This window comes from Sander lucioperca, chromosome 17, assembly GCF_008315115.2.
Source record: "Sander lucioperca isolate FBNREF2018 chromosome 17, SLUC_FBN_1.2, whole genome shotgun sequence".
Classification (NCBI taxonomy): Eukaryota; Metazoa; Chordata; class Actinopteri; order Perciformes; family Percidae; genus Sander; species Sander lucioperca.
In genome coordinates, this window is record NC_050189.1 from 16,397,128 (window position 1) to 16,410,561 (window position 13,434).

Sequence of the window (13,434 nt, forward strand, 5' to 3'; positions counted from 1 at the left end):
CATTTGTTACTTTTATATAGCCTATATATATATATATATATATATATATATATGTATATTTATAGTATTTCTGATTATGGTATAGCTATCTCCCTACCCAAATAGGATAATAAGGCAATGGAAAAAAAAAAAAAAAAATTAAATGCTTGATCAAGGGTCCGGCCCGAGCCCGGCCCGGCCCGAGGATGCGGCGGAAAATAACGGCCTGAGCCCGACCCGAGGTCCCGTCTGGCTCGGGTCGGGCTCGGGCTTGGGCCAAGAATCTAAACTCTACCGTAGGGCGGGGGTCTTTACTACTAGCCTTGGTCGTTTACATGGAGTGGTGCCCTCAGCATCCGTAGGGCGGGGGTCTTTACTACTAGCTTTGTTGAAGCGTGTTGCTTCAACAGGTTCTTCATAAGATTTGAATTGCTACTCTTAGATGTGGATAGGTTCTTTACACCGGCACATAATTGACAACTCACCACTACATTTTTCTCTTTAATTTCGATGAGCGAAAGGTAATGTCTGCCATATATGGTAGTTAAATGCGCCTGTGTATAAACTGTGATATTTACGGTAGTTAAAATGCGCCTCTGCATATACCGTGATATGTACGGTAGATAAAATGCACTTGTGCATATACTGTGATATTTACGGTAGATAAAATGCACTTGTGCATATACTGTGATATTTACGGTAGATAAAATGCGCTTGTGCATATACTGTGATATATACGGTAGTTAAAATGCGCTTGTGCATATACTGTGATATATACGGTAGATAAAATGCACTTGTGCATATACTGTGATATATACGGTAGATAAAATGCACTTGTGCATATACTGTGATATTTACGGTAGATAAAATGCACTTGTGCATATACTGTGATATTTACGGTAGATAAAATGCACTTGTGCATATACTGTGATATTTACGGTAGATAAAATGCACTTGTGCATATACTGTGATATTTACGGTAGATAAAATGCGCTTGTGCATATACTGTGATATTTACGGTAGTTAAAATGCGCCTGAGCATATACTGTGATATATACGGTAGTTAAAATGCACCTGAGCATATACTGTGATACATACGGTAGTTAAAATGCGCCTGAGCATATACTGTGATATATACGGTAGCACCCAAAATGTGTGCGTCACTGCTCACTTGTTACTTGCATCGGGCGTTCAGAGTAAAGAAGACTAAATGATAAACTGCCTCCTTTGTTATCATTTTACAATGTCCATATTTCCAGGAGAGAAAGCTCATTCTCTCCGTGCTATCGGCCATGCTGTAGTTTAATGCTCATTGTTGATTGGTCTATCATTGTGCCCATAAGGTCCTGCGACGTTAGATCAGAAACAGCTAAGTAGGCCTATATCTGTCTTCTTGTCTGCAAGCGTTCATTAACGAAATAATTTAAATTCAGTAATTATAATTGCGTTAATTGATTAAAAATTGTTTTTGTTACATGCTTGTTACTGCTAAAAGTAGGGAAACTACAGTAATGCGTTACTTTGTAGTACGTTACTCCCAACACTGTTTGTTAGGAGGTTATTTGCTGGTTGTTAGGAGGTTATTTTGTGGTTGTTAGGAGGTTATTTGGTGGTTGTTAGGAGGTTATTTGCTGGTTGTTAGGAGGTTATTTGGTGGTTGTTAGGAGGTTATTTGGTGGTTGTTAGGAGGTTATTTGGTGGTTGTTAGGAGGTTTTTTGTTGGTTGTTAGGAGGTTTTTTGGTGGTTACTCCAGTATCAACGGTAGTTTCTGTGGTGTCATCCCGCCTCAGTCTTTGGTTAGTCCCTGAACTTTGTGTGGAAAGCAGTTGCTTCCTTCTAAGCTAGGCTAACAGTTGCCCCCTGCTTCCAGTGTTTGTGCTAAGCTAGGCTAACAATTAACCCCTGCTTCCAGTGTTTGTGCTAAGCTAGGCTAACAGTTGCCCCCTGCTTCCAGTGTTTGTGCTAAGCTAGGCTAACAGTTGCCCCCTGCCTCCAGTGTTTGTGCTAAGCTAGGCTAACACTCCCTGGCCTCAGTGTCCTGTGTCTTTGAAGGAGACGGTGGACAGTGTAGGTCTGCAGGGACAGCAGCTGTTCAGGTCCGGGGCTAAAGATAACCCAGGCTAAAGATAACCCGGGTTAATGAGCTGGTTCAACATGAGGTGTGCTTCTCCCTCAGGGGTCGGAGCTGTGACCTGGTCCCCACTGGCCTGTGGCCTGCTGACGGGGAAATACAACCAGGGAGTCCCGGAGACATCCAGAGCTGCCATGAAGGTACACACACACACACACACACACACACACACACACACACACACACATACACACACACACCCACACACACACACACACACACACACACACACATACACACACACACACACACACACACACACACACACACACACACACACACACACACACACACACACACAAAACATCATCCATTCAACACACAGGCCTGCAGGATGAGAGAACATCTGTTTCTGTTTGTGTGTGTGTGTGTGTGTGTGTGTCTGTCTGTTTGTGTGTGTGTGTGTGTGTGTGTGTGTGTGTGTGTGTGTGTGTGTGCGTGTGTGCAGGGCTATGATTGGCTGAAGGAGCGTCTCTGCAGTGATGAGGGGAAGAAGCAGCTGAGTAAGATCAGAGAGCTCCACCTGCTGGCCGACAGACTCAACTGCACCGCTGCTCAGCTCGCTATCGGTACCTCAAATATACCTGGATATATATATACACACACACACATACTATATATATGTATACCATATATATATATATATACACACACACACACCACAAATATACCTGGATATACCACAAATACTGTATATACCACAAATACTCGATATACCTCAATCTGCTGCTCTGTTCTGCTCAAATATTCACTCTTTACCTGTCCGTCTCCCTACCTGTCTGTCTGCCTGCCTGTCTCTCTACCTGTCTGTCTCCCTGTCTCTCCCTCGCTCTCCTTGTCTCTCTCTCTCCGTGCCTGTCTCTCTCTCTCTCTCCCCTCCCCGGTCTTTCTCCCTGCCTCTCTCCCTGCCTGTATATTTTACTGTCTCTCTCTCTCTCCCTCCCTCCCTGTCTCTTTCCCTACCTGTCTCCCTACCTACCTTTCTCTCTCCCTGTCTGTCTCTCAGCGTGGTGTCTCCGTTCTGAAGGAGTCAGTTCGGTTCTTCTCGGAGTCTCGAACACGGAGCAGCTGCTGGAGAACCTCGGCTCCATCACTGTAAATACCATCCCATAATACCATCCCATTGTTATAATTCAGGGAGTTAAAGGACCCAATCGCAGAGAGAGGCAGGCAGGTATTGACCAAAACACAAAAATGAACCAAGGGAGTCCTGAGAACAGCAGCAGGCAAAAACCAATTCCAAAATAAAGTAAAAAGGCATCCAAAAACGAAGGGAGTGCAAAAACAAGAATAAACAGGAATAAACAGGAAACACAGAAACTGACGAGAGCTAACACGACAGGAACCAACACAAACTGACCGGGCAAGGACACAAAAACAGAGATCAAACAACAGGTGAAACACATCAGGGAGGGGCAGGACAATCAGAAAAGGACAGTGGTGGCCTAAAGGTTAGAGATGCGAGCTTGTGACCGGGAGGTCGTCGGTTCAATCCCCAGACCGGCAGGATAAAATCTGGGTGGGGAAAGTGAAAGAACAGCGCTTGTTCCTCCCTCATTACCACCACTGAGGTGCCCTTGAGCAAGGCCCTTAACCCCAACTGCTCCAGTGGAGCTGCTCAGTGGCAGCAGATCAGACTGTGGTTGTACTGGGCAGCTTCCAGGTGTGAATGTGTAACTGTGTGAATGTGATCAGGGCGTTCCTGCAAAAGAGAGGCTGCCTCTCAGTGAACCTCCCCTGAATAAATAAAGGTAAAAAAAAAAAAAAAAAAAAAGGCCGGAAAACACAGTAAGTTAGACAAGACAAGACAGAAATATACACTACTACATAAAAATACCCAATCACAACAATCAATATACAAAACAGGAAACAGCAACAGAAATATACAAACAGACAACAGAAATATCCACAACCACAACAGTACAGTAGAGTCAATGGGGCTGGAAACTGATGGCTGTGGAACTCGGGGAACTAAGGGACAAAGGGCACTTGGGAACTGGGAACCAGTGGGAACTGGGGACTGAACTGCGTGGCCAGCAGGGCTGCCAGCAGCAGCGAGGATGGAACCCCTCTGGCGACCGTGGTGGCCGAGCAGGATGGCGAAGGCGGGGCTGCTTTGGAGGCCGGGCAGGCGAAGGGGCAGCTGGGCTGGAACCAGGCGACGGGAACAGAGGTTGACTGAGGTGCTGACAGGACACTAAGGGCAGGAGTGGGTTTGACCGACAAAGGCAAAGTCTCTGGGGGGGCAGGACAATGGCAAAATCTCTGGGGGTGATGGAGAAGTGCATAGTCACTGGGGCGGTCTCAGGGGTGGCAGAGACCGGCAAGGTCACTGGGGTGGTCTCAGGGGGGCCGGAGACCGGCAAAGTCTCAAAGGCGGTCTCAGGGGTGGTCTCAGGGGCGCGTTAGACTGGCAAAGTCTCAAAGGCGGTCTCAGGGGCGGTCTCACAGGCGCCTTAGACTGGCAAAGTCTCAAAGGCGGTCTCAGGGACTCTGGGGGGTCAGATGCATGGGTCAGTTCGGGTACACTGGTCAGCTCGGGGACACTGGAGAGCCTGGGGACACTGGACGGTGCGGGGACCCTGGAAAACTCGGGGACACTAGGAAGCTCGGGGACACTGAGAAGCTTGGGGACACTAGGGAGCCTGGGGACGCTAAGGAGCTTGGGGATGCTAGGGAGCTCGGGGACACTAGGGAACCTGGAGACACTGGGAAGCTTGGGGACACTGGGAAGCTCAGGGACACTGGGAAGCTCGGGGACACTGGGGAGCTCGGGGACACCTGACAGCCTGGGGACACTCGGGAGCTCGGGGACACTAGGGAGCCTGGGGACACTAGGGAGCTCGGGGACACTAGGGAGCCTGGGGAGACTAGGGAGCCTGGGGAGACTGGGCAGTGGTGGGACACTGGGCAGCTTGGGGTCTGGGGTAAGGAGAGGTTGGGGCAGGGCGTACGCTGACCAGGTTGCATCAGAGCAGTCCAACAAGAGTTCTGGGGAAGAGGGCAAAGGAGCAGGCTGGCCGACAGACCATGCACCGGTGGCCAAGGTGTTTGCAGACTGGAGGGGAGGCAGGCTGGTGGGTAAATCTTTAGGCTCTGAAAGGCTCCCGCTCCACCTCGTCCCAGCGAACCATCATGAGATGCCAGGCTGAGGTGGGATCCTCCTTGTGAAGGGAGCAAAAAAAAAAGGTCATCCGCTCACCGTCTGGTTCCATTGGGTGAAGGAGAGGCTTAACCTCTGCTGGGCACATGTCTGGTCAGATCGTTCTGTTATAATTCAGGGAGTTAAAGGACCCAATCGCAGAGAGAGGCAGGCAGGCAGAAAAAAGTTGAACATTTATTGATCAAAACAAAAATGAACCAAGGGAGTCCTGAGAGCAGCAGCAGGCAAAAACCAATTCCAAAATGAAGTAAAAAGGCATCCAAAAAACGAAGGGAGTGCAAAAACAGGAATAAACAGGAAGCACAGAAACTGACGAGAGCTGACACGACAGGAACCAACACCAACACACACAAACTGACCGGGCAAGGACACAAAAACGATCGGGCAAGAGACAAAGGGAACACAGAGGCTAAATACAAGAGGTAATGATCAAACAACAGGTGATACAACAGGTGAAACACATCAGGGAGGGGCAGGACAATCAGAAAAGGCGGGAAAACACAGGAAGTAAAACTAGACAAGACAAGACAGAAAACTAGACTACCAAAATAAAACAGGAAACAGAACTATACACTACTCAGAATAATACACAATGAAAACAGGAGACCATAAAAATACCCAATCACAACAATCAATATACAAAACAGGAAACAGCAACAGAAATATCCACAACCAGTCCCTCCAGATTGTTGCGGCCCAAAATGCCTGATTTCGCGGAAGCTTTTGTAAAAAATTTCGATAGAAGTTGCGATGTCTTTGTCTGTTTGTTGCAATGAAGTTGCGGGAGACAGTGAAAGTTGCAAAAAAGTTGCCAGTGTTTGTGGCTTGTTGATCTTTACATTGTTAGTTAATTTCCTAACCTGGCCTGGGACACACACACACACACACACACACACACACACACACTATCCTGGGACACACATTCATACGGTTTGACAAAGTACTGACTTTAACTTATCATTGCACTTACAATAATGAGAGTAGCTGCCCTCAATTTAGGTCATCATGTCGTCTCATCTCCTTTTTTTCCTGCATCCACAGTGTGTGTGTGTGTGTGTGTATGTGTGTATGTGTGTGTCTGTGTGTGTGTCTGTGTGTGTGTGTGTGTTTGTGTGTGTGTGTCTGTGTGTGTCTGTGTGTGTGTCTGTGTGTGTGTTTGTGTCTGTGTGTGTGTGTGTCTGTGTGTGTGTCTGTGTGTGTGTGTTTGTGTGTGTGTGTGTTTGTGTGTGTGCAAGCGTCAGTCGCGGGGTGTATGGAGCAGTAGCCCCAAATGCGCAGAAAAGTTGTGGCGATTGGTCAAAATTGTGAGTCGCACCAAATTCGCGGTGATTGGTTGAATTCGCGTAAATCGGCGCGATCGCGACATCACGACATCCTGGAGGGACTGACACACAGACAACAGAAATATCCACAACACCCATAACACCATCCCATAATATATTACTATATTTGTGTCTCTGGATGCAGGTGCTGTCTCAGCTGACTCCGCCCCTCGTTGCTGAGATGGACGCGTTGCTCGGCAACAAGCCGCGAAGCGGCAAGGAGGCGGCGAAGCGCTGAAGACTTTCAACAAAACTTTATTTATGATTCAGGGACGTTCTCATCGCCATGGAGACAGAGAGACTGTAACCATCAGAAGCATTTATTCTTATATTAATACATATAAATAAATATATATAAATATATAAATATGTATCTCACAGGTTCATATTTTAAAGTTTATCCACAAAATCATGTTCAGGTGAGAAAGAGAGACTTTTATTATGAAATTATTTAAAATTAGTCTGGATTTAATGAAGAAGAAAGTCATGGTATTTCAGAATAAAAGTCGAAATATTTCAAGTCAAAAAGTCGAAATATTTTCAGAATAAAATTCGAAATATTTTCAGAATAAAAGTCGGAATATTTCAAGTCAAAAAGTCGAAATATTTTCAGAATAAAAGTTGAAATATTTCAGGTCAAAAAGTCGAAATATTTTCAGAATAAAAGTCGGAATATTTCCAGTCAAAAAGTCGAAATATTTCAAGTCAAAAAGTCGAAATATTTTCAGAATAAAAGTCGGAATATTTCAAGTCAAAAAGTCGAAATATTTTCAGAATAAAATTCGAAATATTTTCAGAATAAAAGTCGGAATATTTCAAGTCAAAAAGTCGAAATATTTTCAGAATAAAAGTTGAAATATTTCAGGTCAAAAAGTCGAAATATTTTCAGAATAAAAGTCGGAATATTTCCAGTCAAAAAGTCGAAATATTTCAAGTCAAAAAGTCGAAATATTTTCAGAATAAAAGTCGGAATATTTCAAGTCAAAAAGTCGAAATATTTTCAGAATAAAAGTCGAAATATTTCAGGTCAAAAAGTTTAAATATTTTCAGAATAAAAGTCGGAATATTTCCAGTCAAAAAGTCGAAATATTTTCAGAATAAAAGTCGAAATATTTCAGGTCAAAAAGTCGAAACATTTTCAGAATAAAAGTCGGAATATTTCAAGTCAAAAAGTCGAAATATTTTCAGAATAAAAGTCGGAATATTTCAAGTCAAAAAGTCAAAACATTTCAAGAAAAAAGTCGAAATATTTTCAGAATAAAAGTTGAAATATTTCAAGTTAAAAAGTCGAAATATTTTCAGAACAAGTGTTGGAATATTTCAAGAAAAAAAGTCGAAATATTTTCAGAATAATAGTTAGAATATTTCAGGTCAAAAAGTCGAAATATTTTCAGAACAAATGTTGGAATATTTCAAGAAAAAAAGTCGAAATATTTTCAGAATAAAAGTTGAAATATTTCAGGTCAAAAAGTCGAAATATTTTCAGAATAAATGTCGAAATATTTTCAGAACAAATGTTGGAATATTTCAAGAAAAAAGTCGAAATATTTTCAGAATAAAAGTTGAAATATTTCAGGTCAAAAAGTCGAAATATTTTCAGAATAAATGTCGAAATATTTTCAGAATAAAAGTCAAAATATTATAAGTCAAAAAGTCGAAATATTTTCAGAATAAAACTCGAAATATTTCAAGTCAAAGTAAAAAGTTGGAATATTATAAAATATTTTAAGATAAAAAGGGATTTCATGGATTAATTCATTTAAAATGAATCTGGAATGAATGAATCATTATTTCAAACATGTAAAAACAAAACAAAATAATAAAAACAACAAGATTCGCAGGAAGGTATTTTATTTTATTTTGGAAATATGGAAGCCGGTTACCACCAATAAATATTCATGAACATGAACATTATTATTTTTATAATATTATTCTCCTGTTTAACTCTTTATGATGTAAGAATGCCAATAAAGTTATTCAAACAAACTTTCTTTATTTTTACAGTTTTTTGAAATTCTCAAATTATTTAGATTGTTTGTCGTTTAATATTTAAATACTTGACATTTATTTCAGAGAAAGCTCCAAACACTTCCGCTGCACGCTGTCTAACTTACAAAGAAAACTTTATTGATTCATAGCTGGATGAACGTTATATTTATTTTTATCTCCAAAAAGCAAAAACAAAATAACTCAGAGACACAGATTGATCCTGAAGACCTCTTCAGGGCCCCGAGCCACAGCTTGGACTGTCTCTGTTCCAGTTTAAATGAAGTTTTCTCTCCCGCTGCAGCGCTCCATTTGTGTGTGAGTCTGAGTGTGTGTGTGTCTTTGTGTGTCTGTGTGTGTGTGTGTGTGTCTGTGTCTCCGTCCTACAGAGAACACAGAGACACTGAGGAAACATATGACACAAACCCAATCCCAGGATAGAGAGGCTGAGTGAATGTGGTGTTGAAGGTGTGGAGGTGGATCAGTGAGTCAGAGGAGACTGAGTAGAAGGACAGAGAGCCAGCAGGACAGTCCACATACACTGCTACTCTCTCAGAGACAGAGGAGGAGGAGATGGATGTTGATATCTTATTGTGACAGACAGAGTAACGATCATCAGAGCAGTTCAGACTCCAGGACTGATCATTATATCCAAACACACAGTCTCTACTGCGTCCTCTCCTCCTGATTCCTCTGTTACTCACTGATATATTAACCACTCCTCTCGTCTCAACCTCCCAGTAACAGCGCCCAGTCAGACCATCTCTACACAGCAGCTGATAGCAGAAGTCAAACCTCTCTGGATGATCAGGATATGGCTGATCCTCCATCACTAATGTCACCTTCCTGTTGTTGTCAGGCAGTTTGAGTTTTCTGTGTGCTGTGTTTGTGTCCAGTGTGAGTTGACAGGAATCTGACGGAGAGAAGGAGACACAATACAGCAGCAGATTATCATCTAACACAGCTGATGGTTTATTAATTAACAGACTGACTGTTAATTAGATCAGAACTTCACAATGTTCTCACATCTCTTTACCTCTCTTTATAGTCTGATCTCTAACCGTCAAGCTACTAAACCTGGATGGAAATGATCACCTCTGCTGAAATGTTCAATTAGTTAATGATTCTCTCTCTCTCTCTCTCTCTCTCTCTCTCTCTCTCTCTCTCTCTCTCTCTCTCTCTCTCTCTCTCGTGTAAAGACATAGAAAACGCCACGCAGCTGACACGCAACAGAAACGCCACGCTCAGACGACACCTCCAGTGTGTAACCAGCCTCAATATCATCGTATACTGTATTTTTGAACATGCTTGTCATTAAAGTATTTAATTTTTCATTTTCAAAGGTGTTCAGCCCCTTTCTTTTCAGGCAATATATTTCACATCTAATCTCAGATAGATTGATGCTTATGTCTGATAATAATACAAAGTATTTCTTCTTTCAGCCTTTTCAGGTAATTCATTTCAACTTTCATCCTTGACAGCATAACAGTTCAGCTTCCAGCTTTTCTAACAATGTATTTTAGCTCTTCACTTATTCAGGTAATGCAGTTCAGCTTCTAATTCTGACACTTTTTCAGATTGTTCAGCAGTGCAGTGCAATGCATTTGAGCTTTAAGATTTTTCATACAATTTGTTTCATATTTCTGCATTCATGAGTCTTCTCTACTTATTTATTATCAGTTAGAAAATATACTCAGACCTCACAATGTTCTACATATTTTGTCATTATTCAACTTTAAAGCCAACAATTCAGTTTAGCATAATCTTTTAACTTTTTAATGAAATTCATACTTATTAAACAATTCCCACTTTTTCAACTATTGAAATTCACCTTCTTATTGATTTAAGCTATTCATCCAGTTTCGCTTTAGCAATTTAGCTATTCAGCATTCCCACGCATTTTCTGCAGGAAATGCATTTTCTAGTTATTTCAAACATTCGTTTCACCTCTAACTCACCTGTTCTTTTCTTTTTAGGTTTATTTCAGAATCCACCTGCTAGGTAAATATCTAGTTTAAATACATTTCCTAGTTTATTTCAGAATATATTATGTGCAATGTCATCTCTGTGCAATATCATTACTTCACACTGTATATATAACCAACTATCTTTATGTTTTGTATATATGTATACAGCGTCTCAGAACTCTGCACCTTACCCCTTACCCCTCCCCCACTTTTTCTTCTGTTGCACTACTTATTTTATTACATTGTTGACACTGGAAATGAGTTGCTTTTAATCTTGTTGTATAATGACAATAAATGGCATTCTATTCTATACCATACTTACCAGAGAATACAGCAGCTTACCTTTGCTCTGAGAGGAGGGAGTTCCTCTGTTCTCTGAAGTCTTTCCAACATCACTGACGTCCACTGACTCTGTGTGGAAATATATAGTAACATTTAAATTATCATTGATGAATTACTGTCACCTGTCCAGGAACCATCACCTTATAGTGGTGGAGAGGTTTGTGTGTCCCTGTGAACATGAGGGCTGTGTTTTCTGGAGCCTGGTGCTCCTGGTAGGGTCTCCTATGGCAAAGTGGTCTCAGGTGAGGGTCCAGACGAAGAATGGTTCAAAAACCCTATGAGTGAACGAGGAAGATGTAGAGTTACCCTGCCCAGAGGAAGCCCGGGGCCCCCGTCTGGAGCCAGGCCCAGATGGAGGGCTCGTCAGCGAGCACCTGGTGGCCGGCTTTGCCACGGAGCCTGGCCGGGCACAGCATGAAGAAGCAATGTGGCACCTCCCTTTACATCCCATGGGCCGGCCACCAATGGGAGGAACTGCTGGGGTTGGGTGCGCTGCCACACGGGTGGCAGTGAAGGTCAGGGGCCTTGATGGACCAGACCCGGGCAGCAGAGGCTGGCTCTGGGGATGTGGAATATCACCTCTCTGTGGGGGAAGGAGCTGGAACTTGTGCAGGAGGTGGAGCGCTACCAATTAGACCTGGTGGGGCTTACCTCTACGCACAGTCTCGGTTCTGGAACCATACTCCTGGATAGGGGTTGGACTCTTTTCTTCTCCGGAGTTGCCCAGGGTGTGAGGCACCGGGCGGGTGTGGGGACACTCACAAGCCCCCGGCTGAGTGCCTCTACGTTGGAGTTCACCCTGGTGGACAAGAGGGTCGCCTCCCTACGCTTGCGGGTTGTGGGGAGGGGGGAACTCTGACTGTTGTTTGAGCATATGCACCAAACAAAAGCTTGGAGTATTCTGCCTTCTTGGAGACCTTGGGGTTCCAGTGGGGGACTCCATAGTCCTGCTGGGGGACTTCAATGCGCACATGGGCGATGATGGAGACACATGGGGAGGAACGGCTTCCCTGATCTAAACCCGAGTGGTTGTTTGTTGTTGGATTTCTGTGCTAGTTATGGATTGTCTATAACGAACACCATGTTCGAACATAGGGATGCTCATGAGTGTACTTGGTACCAGAGCAACCTAGGACAAAGGTCAATAATCGATTTTATAATCGTTTCATCTGATCTGAGGCTATATATTTTTGACACTCAGGTGAAGAGAGGGGCGGAGCTGCCAACTGATCACCATCTGGTGGTGAGTTGGGGCGGAGCTGCCAACTTATCACTATCTGGTGGTGAGTTGGGTCAAAGGGTGGGGAAGACTCTGGACAGACCTGGTAAGACCAAAAGGGTAGTGCGGGTAAATTGGGAACGTCTGAGGAGGCCCCTGTCTGACAGAATTTCAACTCACACCTAAAGCGGAGCTTATCGTGCATCCCGGTGGAGGCTGGGGGCATTGAACCCGAGTGGACAATGTTCAAAGTTTTCATTGCTGAAGCTGTGGCGGGGAGCTGTGGTCTTAGGTGCCTCAAGGGGCGGTAACCCATGAACACCGTGGTGGACATCGGTGGTCAGGGAAGCCGTCCGACTGAAGGAGTCTTTCTGGGATATGTTATTCCAAAGGACTCTGGAGGCATTTGCAGGGTACCGAAGGGCCTGAAGGGCTGCAGCCTCTGCCGTGAAAGCGGCAAAGCAGCGGGTGTGGGAGAAGTTCGGAGAAGACATGGAGAAGGACTTTCGGTCGTTCCAGTTCCGTGGGCTGGGGATGTCATCGCTGCTCTTTGCAGATGATGTGGTCCTGATGACATCATCATTGGTCTGTGACCTTCAGCACTCACTGGATTGGTTCGCAGCCAAATGTGAAGCGCCTGGGATGAGGATCAGCACCTCTAAATCTGAGGCCATGGTTCTCAGCAGGAAACCGATGGAGTGCCTTCTCCAGGTAGGGAATGAGTCTTTACCCCAAGTGAAGGAGTTCAAGTACCTTGGGGTATTGTTCGCGAGTGAGGGGACAATGGAGCGGGAGATTGGTCGGAGAATCGGCGCAGCGGGTGCGGTATTACACTCAATTTATTGCACCGTTGTGACGAAAAGAGAGCTGAGCCAGAAGGCAAAGCTCTCAATCTACCGGTCAGTTTTCGTTCCTACCCTCACCTATGGTCATGAAGGCTGGGTCATGACCGAAAGAACGAGATCCAGGGTACAAGCGGCCGAAATGGGTTTCCTCAGGAGGGTGGCTGGCGTCTCCCTTAGAGATAGGGTGAGAAGCTCAGTCATCCGTGAGGAGCTCGGAGTAGAGCCGCTGCTCCTTTGCATCGAAAGGAGCCAGTTGAGGTGGTTCGGGCATCTGGTAAGGATGCCCCCTGGGCGCCTCCCTAGGGAGGTGTTCCAGGCATGTCCAGCTGGGAGGAGGCCTCGGGGAAGACCCAGGACTAGGTGGAGGGATTATATCTCCAACCTGGCCTGGGAACGCCTCGGGATCCCCCAGTCGGAGCTGGTTAATGTGGCTCGGGAAAGGGAAGTTTGGGGTCCCCTGCTGGAGCTGCTACCCCCGC

At 44.5% G+C, this 13,434-nt stretch overlaps 1 protein-coding gene and 1 long non-coding RNA gene across 3 annotated transcripts; both read left to right on the plus strand.

Moving 5' to 3' along the window:
- Nucleotides 1–1,998: 1,998 nt before the first annotated feature.
- Nucleotides 1,999–6,907, plus strand: LOC116060275 (voltage-gated potassium channel subunit beta-3-like). Its single transcript, XM_031313764.2, has 4 exons — nt 1,999–2,251; nt 2,560–2,680; nt 3,118–3,206; nt 6,742–6,907. The coding sequence occupies exons 1-4, from the start codon at nt 2,120–2,122 to the stop codon at nt 6,832–6,834; spliced, it is 435 nt and encodes a 144-aa protein (XP_031169624.2). The 5' UTR covers nt 1,999–2,119; the 3' UTR covers nt 6,835–6,907.
- Nucleotides 6,908–7,029: 122 nt separating this feature from the next.
- LOC118493629 lies at nt 7,030–8,605 on the plus strand. Of its 2 annotated transcripts, none has more exons than XR_004895580.1 (2): nt 7,030–7,124; nt 7,540–8,605. It is a non-coding gene; the product is annotated as an uncharacterized LOC118493629 (long non-coding RNA). The 2 variants fall into 2 exon arrangements; XR_004895579.1 differs by lacking the exon at nt 7,030–7,124 and adding an exon at nt 7,156–7,193.
- Nucleotides 8,606–13,434: the final 4,829 nt, after the last annotated feature.

Bases quoted from the DNA above. Each gene is read 5' to 3' on its own strand.
- LOC116060275 (XM_031313764.2), top strand. From the start codon at position 2,120: ATGAGCTGGTTCAACATGAGGTGTGCTTCTCCCTCAGGGGTCGGAGCT. The intron at 2,252-2,559 runs GTACACACACAC...GCGTGTGTGCAG, and splicing joins CATCCAGAGCTGCCATGAAG to GGCTATGATTGGCTGAAGGA. The intron at 3,207-6,741 runs GTAAATACCATC...CTCTGGATGCAG, and splicing joins AGAACCTCGGCTCCATCACT to GTGCTGTCTCAGCTGACTCC.